This window comes from Microtus oregoni, unplaced genomic scaffold (genome assembly GCF_018167655.1).
Source record: "Microtus oregoni isolate MIOR12 unplaced genomic scaffold, Mior012 000008F_ref0000371, whole genome shotgun sequence".
NCBI classification, from domain to species: Eukaryota; Metazoa; Chordata; class Mammalia; order Rodentia; family Cricetidae; genus Microtus; species Microtus oregoni.
This window is the reverse complement of record NW_024543067.1, coordinates 36931466-36950188: the sequence shown is the minus strand read 5'-3', so window position 1 is coordinate 36950188 and position 18723 is coordinate 36931466. Positions and strand designations below refer to the sequence as shown.

Genomic DNA, 18723 nt, shown 5'->3' with positions numbered 1-18723 from the left:
GTCTTTCTAGCCCGTCTCACCACCAACGGTTAGAATTTAGCAGGGTGTCCAGATATAAAAACTCAAGGCTGTTGTGGTTGAGTGGGGGCGAGAGGCCGCCGGTTCACAGATCTGGTTTATCAACACGGGAAGAACAGGACCCAAGAGGAGGCAAGGTTTGTGAGCCTCCTGAGACCCCGTACTTCCCGGGCTGTGTTTTTAACTTCACCATGGTTTTGGTCATCGGGAAAGGCTGCCCTCGCCCAGAAATCTTGCTCTAACTTTAGTCTCCTCCTTTGGCCCGGTTTTTAAACCTCCGCTTCGGGATCAACCAAACCCAAGTCCCAGGAACCGAAATTTCTATTCCGGAAGGATTCCGACTCGGCAAGCGGAAGTGAGCCGCAGCTCGTCTCCGTCTTTTCCGGTGTGGCTTAGCTCGGTCCGTTCTCTTTTCTCCCCGGTGGCGGGCTGGCTGGACGGGCTCTTGTGAGACGGGTGAGGCGATGGGCGGTGGCCGAGGTGGGGAGTCAGGCCTGGTGATGGCCTTCGTGGGGACCCCGCTCGTCCCCGGGCCGCGCGTCTCGCCCGGTCGCCCCTCAGAGGCTTGGGCCCAGCGGTCCTCCGGCTCCGGCCGGGGGCCATCTCGCTTAAAGTGTGCGTTGATCACCCCGTGTGTGTATAGTTCGAATATAGACTTGCTGCCTCGAACGCCTTTAAGGTGATCTTATAAAAATTTTGCTTTTCCAGAAGGAAAAGGATTTCCGCAGTTGGAGCCCGGCTTGGCTCCCCATCGCCCCACGGACCTGGCCATCTTGGCACTTACTGGTGAGCAGTGGGTGGAATTTGATGGACAGGAAAAATCTCTGGGTGAGGGGCTTTTTTTCTCTCTCATATCCTCTTTCCACTGTCTTTCTAGCCCGTCTCACTGCCAGCATTAGATTTTAGCATCCTTCCGTTTTGGAAACAAATACATTCCATGAGTTCGGTTTTGTTGTTGCTTTTATCTACCATGCACCATTTTGGCAAAAAGAGAAAAATTTAAATGCTCGGGGTGTGCAGACCGCAAATCATCCCTTCCCCTTCTTTTCATCCCAACTATAAAGTGGTCACAAGTGAAAAACAGGCAGCGTGGCACTGGCTTACAAAACACTGGAATTTGGGACTGGAGAGATGGCTTGGTTGTTAAGAGCTCACACGGCGTTTCCAGAGGACCTGAATATGGTTTCCAGCTCTCGTATTAGTGGTTTCTAACACTGTAACTCCAGTTATGAGGGGATGGGGAGACCAGGCACTTACACTCATGTAGTACACATTAGTACATACACATGATTGAATAAGTGGAACTCTATTAGTGAGTGGATGAGGCTTTATTTTTCTAAAGTAGTATATTCGAACTTAATTATTTTCTCTGTGGGGGAGCATGTGTCAGGAACACTTAGAATCTTTGTGTTAAATCTTGCTCTAACTTTAGTCTCCTCCTTTGGCCCGGTTTTTAAACCTCCGCAGGAAAACAATAGGTTTCATTATGTGTTTATACATTTCCACTCTGCATTTTGATCTTACAATCTCTTGTGTCTTCCCACCCTCTCTTTTGTCAAATAGTCCCTCATGTAGGCTTTGCTTTAAAAACAAAGTTTATTGGGGCTGGAGAGACGGCTCTGTTTTAGAGCACTTGTTAGTCTTGCAGATGACCTGGGTTTGGTTCCCAGCAGCCATGAGGTGGCTCACAACCATTTGTAATTCCAGCTCCAGAGGATTGGACACCCTCTTTTGGCCTGGAGGCCACTCAGGTGGTACACATATGTATATGCAGGCAAAACTTTAAGAAAGAAATCTTTAAGAAGAGGTGTCTGTGTGTGCCTTTCTGTAGAGGCTGAGTTATTGATCACCTGAAGCTGGACTTACAGGTAGGTGTGAGCCACCTGTTGCTGCTAGAAACACCTGTTCCTCTGCAAGAGCATCACTTAACCACTCTGCCATTTCTCTTCTACTTTATTAAATATTATTATATTTTTAAACAAACTTTCACTTTTTATATGTATGGGTATTTTGTCTGAGTGTAGACCCGTGCTCTCTGTGAGTGGAATTTCCGTGGAGGATATCAGATCACCTGTAGCTGGAGTTACAGGTTGGTGCTGGGAACTGAATCCTGGCCCTTTGAAAGAGCAGCCAGTACTCTTAATTTCTGAGCCATCTCTCCAGTTCCATTATGATTATTATTTTATTTACTCATTTTGACACTAGGTCTGTAGTCCAGGCTAGCCCGACACTCTCAGTGTAACCCAGTGCAGTCCTGCTTCAGCCTCTCTAGTGTTTGGATTACAAGCATGCATGGACCACTGTGCCTGGCCTTTTTAAATTTCTTTTTATTATTATTTTTTTTATCTAGATTTCATTAGAGAAACATAATATTTGTTGGTATATTTGCTTTAATGTGATCTCTTTCTGTGTACTAAGCTCAACCATAGTAAGACAACCATTTGTTAATCTATTTGAATTTTACGGTCTACCTCCTTTGGCTTTATCCTATTAAAGTTGCAGCAGTAACTTAGCTGATGAGAGTTGATGGCTTAGTCCTACCTGCTGAGACTGAGGAAGAGATTGCTTGAGCCTGTGAGATCTGGGCTAACTGTGACAACAGAATGAGATGTTCCCAGCAAGAAAATTTGTCAAAGTATGATTAGTGGAAACAAAAATGCTAATGTACAGCCGATGAAGCCTAGATTCACTGAGTCACACTGGGAGTGGGCAGATCTGCTATAGGCCCTGAGAACCAGACTTTTGGTAGCCCAGAATAATTTAAAAATGTCCTCGCTGGCCAAGCGTGGTGGTGCATGTCTTTAATCCCAGCACACTCTGGAGGCAAAGGCAAGCAGATCTCTGAGTTTGAGGCCAGCCTGATCTACAAAGTGAGTTCCAGAATAGACAGAGCTACACAGAGAAACACTTCTCAGAAAACAAAAACAAACTAACAATCAAAGCCCACACTGAACAAGACATTACCTTGTCCTGGTATTGATCCGAATTAGTGGGAAGGACAGTAAGCTAGGTTTGGAGTGAATTGGCAAGATGACAATCTAGAAACTTAACTGGTAATCCGATGGCTATCAACCTCATTTAGTGAACATCGAATTCAGGAAAATAACAGTGAAGATGTGTGTTCTAATGCAGACCACAAATCTGTTGAAAGCTACACTTCAAGTAAAATCTCAGTCAAGTAGGAAATGATTTTTACAACTTTAAAGAAATTTGACAACTTCAGTGGCTGGGTTCACATTCCTTTAACTGACAGTTATAATAAACCAACTTAAGCATTCATGGTACAGATTGCTGTTCTACCCAGTCAACAAAAGAAGAGACTCCCACATGAGACAAAGTATATGTACCAGTGGAAGAGAGCTCCTTTGGGAAGTTCCCCAGATACATAACCATCAGTTTCATGATGTATCATTCAATATGGTGACTTTAAAAATAGGACAAAAGGGATTGAACAAACATTTTTATACTATCTTACATCAAATGTCTCCAGTGAAAAAGGCATGTTATTTTGCAATTTTGTGTACATTTAAAAGTATTTTAATTTTGATAAATTGTTTCTGGGTTAAAAATAGCAATGTAAAAAAACATTTCCATGTGGCTTCAGAACTCACTTTTGGTCAGCTGACTGAAATATCCTTAACCTTTTTTATCATTACTAATATTACTGAGACAGGGTTTCTCTATGTAGCAGTGATTGGCCTAAGACTCACTACTACACCAGATTGCCCTTGTAATCACAGTGATCCACCTGTCTTTTGCTTCCTGGGTCTCCATACCCAGGCCTGTTGACCTGTTTAGTGTGTGTGTGTGTGTGTGTGTGTGTGTGTGTTTTGGAGGGGGGGAGAGGGGTAGGTATCTATTACCATGGTATATGTCTAATAGTTTCTCAAAACTTAGAGCTGCTTTTCTTTTAAGTCACATTTTTTAAAGATAAAAATCCTGTTTATGTCTGTGTGTGTGCCCTTGTATGCACTCCTGTTTGTGTGTGTGTGTGTATTTATTTATTTACTATGGTTAGGGTTATTTAATTTTTGATATTTCAAGACAGTGTTTCTCTGTATAACAATCTTAGCTGACCTGGAACTCTCTGTAGACCAGGCTGGCCTTGAATTACAGAGCTTTGTCTCTACCTCCTGAGTGTTGGGATTAAAGGCATGTGCCACCGCCTGGTGTGGCACGTATATATATATTTTTTTGAGACAGGTCTTAACTGTGTATCCCTGGCTGCCCTGGAATTCTCTGTGTAGACCAGGTTGGCCTCAAACTTAGAGATCTGTCTTCTTCCTCCCAAGTTCTAGGATTAAAGGCATGTACTACTATGCCTTGCTAAAGATGAAATCTTGGTGGTGGGGTGGGGCTGTGTGTGGGTGGGGAGGATGGTAACAAAGGGCTGGTGCTTTTAGGTTCTTGTCCCTTTCTGGGATAACGTACATCAAAATTAAATCAATTTATTTATTTATACTATTTTAAAGATATTTCAGATTTTCTTTTGATGTAAAATCTTTAGAATGACTTCAATCAGTAGGTGGCTAAAGTGTCTTTTTGATTTAATTTTCTACCTGATAAGGTCCTGGTAGTCTATATGGCCCCACAAGGGGCTAGACATTGAGCCTATTGGTAGAGCATTTGCTTAGTGTGTAGAAGGTCTTGGGCTCCACCTCCAACCCTACAAAGAAAACAAGGATGTCCTTGACAAATGCTGCAGCATCTACTGATTTCTGTTGCTTCATTTGTAGACCTCACTCAGGGCTGGGGTTTGTAGAGAAGTATATGGAAGGAAAGGTAGCAGTTGTAGGGGATAGCAGACCCCAGGGCACCATTGCTAATGAGGTGGTGTAATCTCTCTGTTCACCAGAGAGATTGACTAGGCAGTTCTCCCTCTGGTCTCTGATTCACTTAGCAGTTTCTTCAGGGTTGCTCACTCTATCTACCCCATATCTCTTTTACCCCTGCTTTGTCACCAGCAAATCAGTCAGCTTAAGCAAGACCCAATGAATGTAACCAATTTTGCTCTAACTAGGACTGGGGAGTGGTAGTAGGTTTGCCCTTTGAACTGGCAGTGCCAGTGTTCAGTCTGTGCCTTGGAAGTAGCTATGTTTCCCAAAATAAAATTATAAACTTAAAACATGAGATCTTCATTTTTGTAACTCAGTTGCATGAGTCCCAAGTGTGAACTTTGTAGTGGCAATGTTGTGTTGCCATGTCAAAAAGTTGAACGCCCTTTCTGTTTAGGAAGGGGGAGTTTCAGAGTCGGTCAGCTGAGTACAGGCAGCAGTGCACAGCAGCATAGCTCAGATGTAATCCAGGAAGCCATAGAATCCCCTGGTGTTAGTTAACCTTGTGGAAGGAACATTGGGGAAGCCAAGGGTTGTAGATGGAAGTTTCTGTCCCTCCCAATCCTGCAGCCATTCAGTCCCAAATAAACACACAGAGGTTATATTAATTATAAACCGTTTGGCCTATTATTGCAGGCTTATTACTAATTACACTTTCAACTTAAATTAGCCCATAATTCTTACCTATGTTTAGCCATGTGGCTTAGTACCTTTTCTCAGTAAGGTGTTCTTGTCTTCTGCTTCTGGATGATGACTGTGGCTCTGCCTTTTCTCCTCCTAGAATTCTCCTAGTCTGTTTGCTCCACCTATACTTCCTGCCTGGCTACTGGCCAATCAGCATTTTATTAAACCAGTACGAGTGACAAATCTTTACAGTGTACAAGAGCATTATCCCACAGCGAAGGGCAGCATAGATACATTTTGTTATGCTTCGTGGGATTTATGCAGGGTCTTGGCACCAGGTTGTATTTTCCTCTGTTGTAATGAGTAGGCTCTTTGGATTTTGAAGGCTGTGAATTCTAGTCCAACCTGAGACAGGAGAATTTCACCGGATAATCTGGTCAGTTGAGGTACAACAACATCTGTGAGATGGGTAAAGTGTTTTATATATTAGTCAGAGATTAAAGTTGCTTTTAAGGGCCCATGGAAAATCTGTTCAGCAGCAAAGTATAGAGTGAGGACTTTTGAGACGAGGTCTTTATTAAGGTCTATGGGCATTTTGAATTTCAGACTTTCTTGTGGGGGTTGTGAATTGAGAATTAGGATTGCTTTAATATTTTTTTTCATTTTTTTTCTTCCTCTTGAGACAGGGTTTTGTATAGACTAGGCTGTTCTTGAACTTGTAAAATAAGTATTTTATGAGTTTTTTGTTTGCATGTATATGTGTGCCTGTTGCTGTAGTAATAGGAGCGGCGGGGCTGTGTCCCCAGCACCCCCGGCCGCCTGGCTAGCTTATGCTCTGAAATAACAACACACAAACTGTATTCATTTAAACACTGCTTGGCCCATTTCTATCTAGCCTCTTCTAGGCTAATTCTCACATATTAATTTAGCCCATTTCTAATCATCTGTGTAGCACTGCTAGGTGCGCTTACCAGGAAGATTCTAGCCTACGTCCATCCTGGGTCGGAGCTTCATCGCGTGTCTGCCTCAGAGCGCAGAGCTATCGCATCTGCCCAGGAGAGGAGAGCATGGCGTCTCTCTGAGCTCACTTCCTCTTCCTCCCAGCATTCTGTTCTGTTTACTCCTCCCACCTATGTTTAACCTATCAGGGCCAAGCAGTTTCTTTATTGCTTAACCAATGAAATCAACAGATTGATATATGACACTCCCACATCATGTTGCCCTCAGAGCCAGTGTTGAATCAGTATCCTAGAGCTGAAACTGACAGATAATTGTACTCTACCATGTGCATGCTGGGAACCAAACCTTAGTTTCTGCAGGAGCAGCAAGTGCTCATTAACCACTAAGCCATCTTCCCAGCCTTATGACTGTGAACACTTAAGATCCTACCCCACACACCAGTGCTGAGTTTACTAGTGTGCACTATTGGCCTTTAGGTTACATAGTGGTTAGGAGGATGTAGTGTATGTTGAGATTTTCTACAATAAGGTAAAGAGCAAGTGACTACATAGTAAACATGAAGGGGAAAAGGTTTAATAGGTCCCTGCTTTGACTTCTTACAGTATCAGTACTCATTGCCCTAAAATATTCCCCACATATGCCATCATACAGAAGATATGAATTAAAATAGTAAATTCATTATAAAATAATTAAAATGTTAAATTCATTATTAAAATAATGAATTAAAATTTGTTCCTACTATTTAAATTTGACTTTGCATTTGGAAATTTGGATCTCAGTCAGAGTAGTTACTAATGAGGCAGGGTATATGGGTCAGGGCTTGCCTGGCATCCATGGTTTTTGTCCCTGGTTTTTGTCCCAGCACTAAAATGAATATGATTCAAAGACTGTATAAGGCCTTCAAGAATTAAATCTTGTATAAAATGTAGCATAGGGTTCTCAGTTTGATAAATCTTTGTGTCCTAAACCTGAAAATAAATGATTCTCATAATGAATTGTGATAGACTTGATGCTGTTCATTGAGGTCCCCATATCCAGCAGTCAGATAAAGAGACCAGATACACATTTCAAGGCAGTTTCTGTTAGCCGGAATAGACCTTAGGTAAGGAGAGGTATTCCATAGGCTCTTACTAAACTGCTCAGGTTATTGCCTTCGTATATCATAAGATAGGAATATCTCATAGCTGTGGTCCCAACTCCTTAGCTTCTCATCTCCGTCCCCATATTTACATTTTTCTTTTATTCCTTTCCATCCTAGTTCTACTGTTTCTTGAGCCTCTGTTCTTTATCTCGAATAATCCTGCTGCCTGCCATCATAAGCTCTCCATAACGCTGGTCAGATCTTATCTGATGACATCAAACCTTGGCTGTTCTTTTAAAAGTCATATTTTAAGTCAGAAGATCCAAGTAGGGATGCTGCTTCCTGATAGTGACCATCAGGTTGGCATCAAAACCTAGCCAAAGGCAAGTTACCCTAAGCCAGAAAATCTGGACTGAATTTTTCTTTGTTCTTTTTAAGACAGCTTTCTGGAGCTTTCCTTCTTGGTTCTGCTTCTGGCAGCACTTGCTGACATGGCCCTTTTAAATGGATTTCTCAGGCCTAGTCCTCTGGGTTCTGAACTGGTGTATTCTGTTAGCTCAGGTATATATGTCTGATCATAGCCCTTTGGCAAAATTACTAGAAGACTCTGTATATATCCCATCACTGATTCTTGCAAGCCCAATGAATTTTGAGAACATTCAAGGACAAACATTTTGGTTTAACCCATTGACATTATTTTGAGATAAAACTGACTGTTAGACCCCAACTCTGGGATGCTAACTCCTCAGGAGGGTCACCCCATGGAACCACTCACCAGTCCAGTTGATGCAAAAGCAAGAGGAATTTTATTCTCATTTGCGCAAACGGGCTCCTCAGCCAGGCGAGGGAGAGAAGCCCTAACTAGCTATTACAGGCTACTTTTAAAGGCTTAAAAAAAAAAAAAAACCATATTCCGGGGGGGGGGGGGTACAGTGGGTTGTTTGTCAGCTGCAGGGATTGGCTCATTTTAAGGGCATTTACTATGATTGGTTATGTCAAAGGCGGGATGGGCGGTTGCCTGGGTCAGGTGAAGGACAGGGAAGCACCTGCAGGCTGTTGGAAAACACCTAACGTTTTAGTCAGCAGGCAGGGTGGGGTCACAACTAGTTCACAAAATATGTTTTCTCTAGTTCGCAAAAACATGTTTTCTTCACTGACAACCAGAAGACATGTTATTTAGCCATTTAGAAAAGGGGGGGCAATGAGTTATTAAACACTGTAAACTAAACCTCATTTATGTTGTCTTGATGGAGAAATAAAAATGATTACATTTTATTTTTTTAAAGATTTATTTTATGTATATAATACTCTATGTTCATGTTTGCCTGCATGCCAGAAGAGGGCACCAGATCCCACTAGAGATGGGTTGTAAGCCATGGGTGTGGTCTCTTGAAGGCTATTGGCTGAAAGATTCCCCACATTAAACTACCATGTGGGTGCTGGGAATTGAACTCGGGGCCTCTGAAAGAGCTGTCGATGCTCTTAACCACTGAGCCATCTCTTCAGCCCCTGATTTTACAAATCTTTAACCAGTTTAGTAAGTTTATTGCGTAAATAAACTTACAAACCTTGAGGTACAGAAAGTTTACATAATAGTCTTACAAATCTTGAGATAAGAGTCATGCTGTAGCAAAAGTCTTAGGGTTAAAACCAAAAAGACTATGAAATGAGTAGCAACAGTCACCATTGGGAATAGTCTATTCTTTTGTCGTGGTTTGCCCTCTTTTCTCTGTCATGCAGTCTGTGGCCTGTCTAGCAGGGAACAGAGATTTTGGAACAAACCTTTAAACACATATGCTTGGGTCTGGAGGAGGGGGAGCTATCCCAACTCCAGAGTCAGCTTTTCATTGAAGTAGAACAGGCATAAAACACATTTTAATATTATCTATACCAAAAAGACACCTAAATTCCTGTAAAACTGAACCCAGTGGCCAAGGGGAGGTACAAGAGTAAGTTGAGAAGAAAGAGGGCTTAGATATAAAAACTCTTGAGCCCTTGCTTTTGACAGGATGCTGCAGGAGGGAGATGAGAGACACTGGGTACCAACCAGCGAGGAGTGTATGCTGAATGTGTGCACACCACAGCTGGCCTGCTCCCTCACTCTTTCCTCATCTAGAACATACCCTTCGAGAGAGATCAAGGGCATAATATTAGGAGATAACAAATTGTAACAAACCTGACTCTTGGCTTCCACATTTGTAACAAATTACAAAAACACAGATCTGTCAAATAACTTAAAATGAACATCCCCACAGTCGGGAGTGGGGTGGGGGAGGGAAGGACTAGATAACATAAACACTTGGTAGCTACCTTCATTCATACATCCAACAGTTGATTTTCATCTTGGCTTTTCCAACAAAGGCCAGCGGTGTCCCAGTGGACCCCCTGGCTCAGGGATTAACCCTGTGTCGAGCTTTTCTACAAGTGCCAAAAATGGGCGCTACAGACAAACAGGATCCTTACCTACACCTCCAGAGGTTTTCTGATTCTACTTTTCTCACAGTCTAAACGTTGAGAACCTGCAGGTGTCTCCCTCCAAATGCTGGGCCCATCTGATTTCTTGTCTCCCAGTATGCTGGGACCCAAGGCCGATCAGAAAAAGGTAGATCTGGTGAATGCCCAAATAAAAGATGAGGTCCCAAATGTTTTGGGTCATTTAGAGAATCATGTTTGACCATTAATAAATTTTAACAAAGAGAGGCTTTCATTCACATAACTGGCATCAGGTCTGTTGTAATTAAAAAAAAAAAAAAACAACCAGCATGAGAGAGAAACACACCATACTCTGGATTCACATGGAGGGTTTTTTTTTTTTATTGGGGGAAAGGGAATGGGAAAAAGGGGGTGCGGGTGGGTTGAGTCTGGTCTTTGGGGACAAGAGCAGCAGGAGAGAGGCAGCGGGGGGAGGGGGAGAAGACCGGCAGAGGAGAGAGAGAGAGAGAGAGAGAGAGAAAGAGAGAGAGAGATTGAGAGAGAGATGGGAGATGGGCAAGACCCACCTTTTAAAAGGGAATGTAGTGAATGTGCACAGGAGGTGCCTTTTGTGGTTGCAGCTGAAGACATTGCCTGTCAGGCCCCAAGGGCAGGCCAATACAGATGCCTGAATACTAAGATTCCTCCCTTTTTATTATAAAAAGGTGAGGAGTTAAAAGGAGTATCAGGTGAGGCAGGGATGAGATTGCTGTGTTCTCGTGGCTACTTCCTGCTTATGGGGAGGTGTTGTTCATCTTTGGGGAACCTGAGAAAGCTGGGGTGCTGGCCATGTCCCGGAGTAGCGGGCTGTTTGATTTCACTGTTCTGGCTCTGTGGAATTGTTAGGCACCACTTGGACTGGCAAAATGCCCTTTGAGGTGGATCCAACTCTACTTAAAGCACCTGATCCTTTCTCATCACCACAGCCTCACCTGGACACTCTCCTAGTCAATCTACCAGGAAACACGTGGTTAATTACTGAGGGCGTCATTGTAGAGTTAGCATCTCTAGGTGCTGCTGGTCACCACCTGGACCGGTTTGGTAATCTTGTGCTCCAGGTGGGGAAGGTGTGACATGGCTGCCTGAAGTAGATAGATCACATTTTCATCAGCACACAGATGAGAGAATAGAAATAGGATGATGAGTCTTATAAAGCCTTGAGGCCACCCTGAGTGAGGTATAGTCTCAAGCAAGGATCCACCTCCTACGGGTTCCATAATCTTTCTAAACAGGACTGCCAGCTGAGGACCAGTGTTCAAATACATGAGCCCATGGAGCGTCTTTTTTCTTATACAACAAATATATACGATTCCTTAGTCAGTGCCAGTGCTGTTAATGAAGCCATATTACAAGGTATACATTTTTAGTGGTTTTCATTGTCTCACCTGTAGAGAGCTTGATGACTGCTAAGTGTTGCTTTTTGATTGATGCAGATTAAAGAGAAATGAATATCATCATTTTCCACTTTGATACTTGAGTTTCCCTGGCGTGTCCTTGGAGTCACAGAAGAATTTGATTACACATTTTACCATTGGACTCAAAGGATGGACGTTACCAGTTTGTCCTGTGGTGAGTCCTGTTGTTATTTTTGAGAGAATCTGTTGTAGAGCCAGAGGTCTACCAGTATGTTGTGGAGTGCTGAGGTAGGCCCTCTAGTGTGTGCTTGGGAACAGACACTACATAATCCATAACTGATTTTTGTCATTATAGGCAAACTCAGAGTTATATTTCTTAGAACTTACATTTCCTTGGCTTTAAAGCAAAACTGATGTATTTTTCTTGGTGGGCAGGGCAGTTCACCATTGCATCTTCTTGCTGTAATAATTGCTACCGTGGCATTGTAGGTTACTAGGGTTATATTTGCAAATTATCTGAGTGAACTGAGTTATGTATTAATTGCAAACAGATGAACTCCCATCCTCACCGTGAATGTGGGCTTTTTTTTTCTTGTTTTCAACTTTACTGAAGCATGGTAAACAAAAATTATATGTATCCAAGGAATGCACCGTGATATGTTAGTATGTGCTGTGAAATGACCCCACTGGCAGACTACTGAATTTAGTATTTATACCTCATAGTTAGCATTTGCAGTGGGAGAGAGGAGTGGAAATCAGCTCATTTAAAATCTGTTATTTCATAGAGTAAAACTATTTTTAAAATTACAGCAGAAAATGTGATTAAAATCAAAATTTTCCTTTATCCACACTGCTCAAAGTAAACATCATTCACATTTTGGTAGCTTTTGTACAGTTACATACAGAGGTACAAATGCTTTTTTCAGAATTGATAGATGCTATTTATACAGATTTATGGCTTTTTGGCCATCAGTTTATACACTGAGAAATTTTGATGTCCTTGAAAAGTCACCTATGAAATACGAAATAGTGGTAGAAAAGATTTTCTTGAGTTATTATCCAGAAATGAAAGGACGTGAAATGAATTATTTTGCATATGCTTCTAGACTTTCCTCTCCCTCTCTAATTCTCTTTCCCACTTCTCACTCTCTCTGAATGTGGGCTTTTTGGCAGCTTTGGATTGTTGTATCTTTTTCCAGGAAGTCCTCTTTCTGGGGCCCAAGTCTGCAGCCAAGGAGAAGAAACCGAGGGGGAAAGCACACTGGTTGATTGCCTGAAAAACTGTAATAAGGTATGAAGACTAACCTCATTGCATATGGAGGTATACATCTTTCCGTGCAGACCAGTTTGTCTCCAGGGATTACCAAAGAGAATAATGCCCCTGACAAGGGCTAATTATCATAGGAGAGGAACTTTTTCACACTGCTGTAATTGTATTAGTATAGTGTTTTTTGTGATGCCAAATGCCAGGTGTTTTTAAATTTTTTTAATATATAATAATATATTGTATATTAAAAATAATAAAAAAGCAAAAGTTTCATTTTTCTCAAAGACTTTGTTTTTCATATTTACCCCATTTATACAGTATGTCCAGGAGTATTATTAAGAAAGAAGGAAGATAAGAAAGGCCAGTGTGTGGTGAGGTGAAAACGTTTGGAACATGTCATTAAGGTTCCATGATTAGAGTAAACGGACAGAGTGAGGTGTGAATACAGAGGAGCCTATCTAGGACCCTGAAGCCCCACGGTAGGCAGTGGGAGAACTTGCAGCTCTCTCTGGTCATTGGGTTCCCCATCCCTAGTCTCCTGAGAGGATTGGTGGGGATATTAACTTGGTTGAAGCAGGCATTTTTGGGTGGTTAAGGATTTGTTGACCTTTCAGGGTGAGGCTGTGGATTTCACTCAAGAGGAGCAGACTACAAAGGACCCAATTCAGAAGAGCATACCTAGTGATGTGGCAGTGGGGGACTCTACAAAGCTGGCCTCTGTAGGTAAGCTGGTAGTTTTTCTCATATGACAGATGCTTCCTTTATGTGGAGCTGACACATGGACTTAGTGTGTTTAGGATCTTTGTCAAATCCATTGATAACAGTGATAGCAGTTTCTCTTCTAATATATTTAAACATATGATATTAGTTTTATGGGGATGCATAGCAAACTTCAGTGCCTTGTAAATGCTGTCTGTGTGCTTCATTACTGTGCTGCATGCCTAGCACACTAGCTATTTTTTTTCTTTAAGATTTAGGGTGGTGATGGATGTGTACCTTTAATCCCAGCACCTAAGGAGGCAGAGTCAGGTGGATCTCTGTGAGTTCGAGGCCAGCCTTGGTCTACAGAGTGAGTTTCAGGACAACCCAGACTACTCAGAGGAACTCTGTCTAGAAAAACAAAACCAAAAGGTTTATTTTTATTTATTGTTTTGTGTGAGTGCAGGTGCACATGTGCCAGCAGTGCCCCTGTGGAAATCAGAGGGCTGCTCACAGGGAGTCAGTGCTCTGCTCCACCTTGTGATTTCTGCCACCGCACTTCTGGCTAGTTCTCCTGTTTCTGCCCCTCATCTTACTGCAGGAGTGCTGGGACTGGGATTACAGCTGTGTACCATTGCTCCTAACTTCTTAGTATTTGGTGTACTAGTCTTGTCGCTGTAATAAAACAGTAAATAAGCAACTTGGGGAGGAAAAGGTTTATTTGGCTTAAGGTTATAGTCCATTATCAAGGGATGTCAAGGCAGGAACCTATAGGCAGACCCTGAAACAAAAACCATGGAGGAACACTGCCTTACATCCTTTGGCTTGCTTGTCTACTTTTCTTATACAGATCTGGCCCTTTTGATTAATTAGCAATCAAATAAAAGTTCTGCAAACATGCTCACAGGCTAATCTGATGGAGGTAATTCTTCAGTTGAGGTTCCCTCTTCCCAAGTGTGATGTTGTCAGTCAAAATGCGGGTTCTGCATATTGAACTAAGGTTGTCAGTGGTATGTGGGAAACGTTTTACCTGATGAATTATCTCATGGTGGTATTTCTTAAAATGTGGATCACCTAGTTCTGTTGAAATGTATGTTTATATTTCCACCTTTGATACATTGAATAATAATTTCTAGTTAGTATTCTATTTGTCTTATGACTTTATCTGAATTAGATGAACTATAATACTTACAAAGTTAATTGTTTTTTGCCTAGGATTTATTTTTGATTAAAATGCTAGAGCATCAGAAATGCGAATATGAAATTGATTTGTATTTCAGTAGTCAGAGATTCTTGGGATCATGGAATAAGGCTTTGTCTTTTTAATCTTTCTGAAATAATTAACTACTTTTATTAGAATTGTAGACCAAAAGCTGCATTTGATTGTGCCTGCCTGTAATCCCAGTAAATTTATAGGTTTGAGGGGCTAGTCTGGGCTACATGAGACCTTGTATTGGGGAAAAAAATGTATTATAGACCTGAATCATAGAAAAGTTTGCCATCTCTTCCATTAATGCAACTTTGTCTATGTATAGGATGTCAGACACTTACCAAGCCCAGTTTGACTTGCTTGACAAAAGAATTGGTAACCGCACAGAGAGGAGTTCTTCAAGGTGAATGTTTGTGAAGAATAATATTGATCAGTGGCATACATCATTATCAGCTCTCCTTTATGTCTATCCCAAAATTCTGTGATCTCATGGAATAGCATTTTATGATTCAAGTTAATTGCTTTTTGCTTTTGCTTGTTACATTTTTTTGACTGACTGTTTGTCCCAGACTGACCTGGAACTTACTTTGTATACTAGGCTGGTCTTGAACTCAGAGACTCACTGTCTGCCTCCTGGAGTGCCCAGCTTATTGTTTTATTTACTTTTCTTTTTTTCATCTGTCTGTCTCTCTATGTTGTTTGTGTGTGTGCTGTGGTAGAACAGTTTCAGTTATATATCCTGGGACTTGCCTCAAATGCTTCTCTCTTTCTTTTTTCATTAAGGTATAGTTTTAAATAGTTGATTCTCCAACCTTAGATTTGTGCGTGCTAGGATTGCAGGTGTGCATCACCATACCATGCTGTACTTTGATGATATTTCTTCCTTTTTCTCTCTGGTGATATGTTTTTGTTTTATTACCACCACATATTAATTTTAACAGAATTAATATTTAGCGAATTTTCCTCTAAATCTCCAGTTTGCCTACCAGGTTTATTTAAAAAAGCATGGAGACATTTTTAACTTCTTTGATATACTGTTCTATTATTTAAATCTAATCTTATTTTGTGGGTTTAATTCCAGAATTGGAAAAACATCTACAAACCAAAGATTTAACACCAGAGCAAGGTTTTTTGACAAGACATACCTTCATGGAGACACAGCAGGTGGTAAGTTCAATAAATAGTATATTTCCTATTTTAATGTACTTAACCAAGATTGGCAGTTTTTTTAAAATCTAAAGTTAATATGAAACTGGCCTAGAAGACATTTTCTCATAGGTAGACTTGGCTTCATAGCAAACCAAAAACCTATGCCATGACAAATCCCTGGTTGTATTTTCCCCAAAGGCACGTGTCTTATTTAGGTGAGGGAATACCTTGAAAATTATCTACATATTTTAGTAATCATGTGTCTTGAGTTTTGTTAATGGTGAGATACTTATTATTTTATGTGTTCTGACAAATGATAAAGATGAAAATCTCCCTTTTAAAGCAGTAAATTCACTTGTAATGACATAACAATTTGAAATGTCTTGGGAGTGTGTCCCAACATCCATGAGTATACAATGTGTACAGAGTGAGTGTGGATAGAGAGATGTTCTAGAAATACTGAGACTTGAGACAGGTTATAGGGACCTTAGACTTCTATATATATATGTTACTTCCTCTTTCAGGATGCAGTGACCTTTGAAGATGTGTCTGTGGACTTTACCCAGGAAGAGTGGACTTCACTGGATCCAATTCAGAGAAGCCTCTACAGAGACGTGATGCTGGAGAACTACCAGAACCTGGCCACAGTAGGTGAGACAGCCAACATTTGTTCTAGATTCATAAACTAACAGAAATAAATAGTGTTCTAGAATGTGATGTCAGCTCAGAGAACAGTGAGAAATAACAGATTAAATCCCTTCCTTAATATAATTATTCCATCATGGTAGTTCTCAACCAAATGGTGGTTAGTAGCATAACTATTACTATACTAATAGTGTTATTTTGAGATTCTTTCTCCTTTTGACTTGTTTTTGTATTATGGCAGGGTCTTACTCTATAGCTCAGACTGGCTTTAAGCTGTCAGTATTCTATCTCAGGCTTCTGAGAGCTGGAATTACAGATGTGTGCTATCAAACCTGGTTGTTGTTTTGATTTAGCAATCTTTATGAATCTGTTTTTAAAGATAAGATAAAGATTATTTTTTCCATGTAAGAATAAAGAGTAATGGCTGGGTATGTTTCTTTGTGGTAGAGTGCTTGTTTAGACTTATGTGGCTTTGGGTTTGATCTGTATCCCTGGGGAGTAGCTTTTCATTATTTTTACTAGATCTTATTGGGAGAAATAGTTTAGTGCATTTTATTTTACATTATTTTAAAACATAGACTTTTCATTAATAATGAAGTCATAGGAATATTACACGTCATTAAATAGTATTTATTTATTGGCAGTAGTGGGGATTGAACTTAGGACCTTGTACAGTTTAGGCAAGTGCTGTACTACTGAACTATATCCTCAGCCATTTTTTGGTATCTCACTAGTTAGCCCTGTAGCCATGACTGGCCTGAAAGTCGTGACCTTCTTGCCTCAGCCTTGTGAATGCTGAGATTACATGTAGAGAGTGCATGTATCCATCAACAGACTTGATCCTCACTGGTGTTTCTTAAATGTGCATTTAGTTATGAATGTGGATTTGGTGGGTCACAGAAAACTTCTTGTCATCAATAGCATAAACATTTGTATTTTGAGTTGTTAATAATTTTAAGTATTTCTTGAGAAATGTAGCTTCCTGTCATTGTGGAGTATGTCTGAAACTCCAGTGATGTATCTGTCTCTGTTTAGGAGGTCAGTTGTTCAAACCCAGCCTGATCTCTTGGTTGGAGCAGAAAGTAGAGTTGACAATAGTGGAGCAAGGAATTCTCCAAGGTTAGTATCTGTTGAAAACATTGCTTGTTATTGTCAAGTTCTGTATGTTTGGAAGTGTGTCAAAGGGACTGTTAGAAGATCACCTTGAATCTGAAGACTGAGGTCCTTGGAACACAATTTTAATAGGAAGAGCTAACGTATAGCGTCTGTGATGTACCGCTTTCCCCCTTTTCTCTGGTTATCCTATTTACCATCCCATTTAATTTTAATAGAAAAATTTGTTAATTACTATTTCTCTGACACCATATCCTATGCTGGTCAAATTTTAGACTTAGATGCTTTAATCTTTCTTTGCTTTATTGTTTAATGTGTTTTAATATGAAAGAAAACATAAATGAAGTTCTGGCCTGGAACTCAACTTTATAGACCAGGCTGGCCTTGAACTCACATATCTGCTTGCTTCTGCCTCCTAATGATGTGCACCACCACACCTGGCCACATAATGTGGGTTTTTGCCTGTTTTTAAAAGTGTAACCTTTCATTTGTTGTGCAAATCCTTATATATATATTTTCTGGTTTCACTTTAGAATGGGAAATGCACCTTAAGACAAAAGGGACAGCACTTGAGGAGGATATGTTTTGGTCAGATAGGTCAAATGGAAAGCAACTGGTAAGACTCACAAATGAAATTTACTTTTATGTTTATGGGTGCTTTGCCTGCACTAGGGAGGGCATCTGATTCCCTGGAACTGAAGTTATAGACAGCTGTGACCATGTGGGTGCTGGGAAACTAACCTGGGTCCTTTGGAAGAGCAGCAAGTGCTTTTTTACCTGAGGCAGCTCTCCAGCCCCAGAATATCTTTCTCTTTCTTTCTTTCTTTCTTTCTTTCTTTCTTTCTTTCTCTCTTTCTTTCTTTCTAAAAAAATTGTTATTTGAAAATATCTCATAAAATGTATTTTGATAATATTCACCTCCCACTTCTAAATCCTCTAAGACCTGGTAACCTCCACTTCTCTACGCCAACTCTATATCCTTTTTTTTTTTTTTAAGCATAAGTAATCTACCAATTTGAATTTGTACTAACCAAACCACACACTAGAGCATGGTTGAACTACTAGGAGCCATACTCCTTGGGGGAACAAGTATACTTCTTATTGTCCCAGTTCAGGGTAGATTAGGAATTCACTAATAAAAATAGATACAAATTAAAGATACTTGATAGAAATAGCTATCACAGGCAAGGGAACTCTTATCTCTTTCATTTTCTTTCTTTTTTTCTTTCTCATTTTCTTTTTCCTTTACCCGTACTTTTATCAGACGAGCTCACTATTACTCAAGGTAGACTAAG

At 40.7% G+C, this 18723-nt stretch overlaps 1 protein-coding gene across 8 annotated transcripts in view; it reads left to right on the top strand.

Annotated features, from left to right (window-relative positions):
* Positions 1-262: 262 nt before the first annotated feature.
* The window catches only part of LOC121451448 (zinc finger protein 26), a 30274-nt gene continuing 11813 nt past the window's right edge, over positions 263-18723 (top strand). For 2 of the 8 annotated variants that reach the window (XM_041656909.1, XM_041656902.1), the window contains exons 1-10: positions 410-474; positions 727-804; positions 11424-11559; positions 12545-12636; positions 13227-13335; positions 14847-14924; positions 15603-15688; positions 16195-16321; positions 17351-17434; positions 17962-18044. In XM_041656909.1, coding sequence (XP_041512843.1) covers positions 11535-11559; positions 12545-12636; positions 13227-13335; positions 14847-14924; positions 15603-15688; positions 16195-16321; positions 17351-17434; positions 17962-18044 — 684 coding nt within the window. In that variant the 5' untranslated portion in view covers positions 410-474; positions 727-804; positions 11424-11534. Of the gene's footprint in view, positions 475-726; positions 805-11423; positions 11560-12544; positions 12637-12998; positions 13092-13226; positions 13336-14846; positions 14925-15602; positions 15689-16194; positions 16322-17350; positions 17435-17961; positions 18045-18723 lie in introns of those variants that run through there. The other 6 variants (XM_041656904.1, XM_041656903.1, XM_041656905.1 and 3 more) reach the window with 6 other exon arrangements.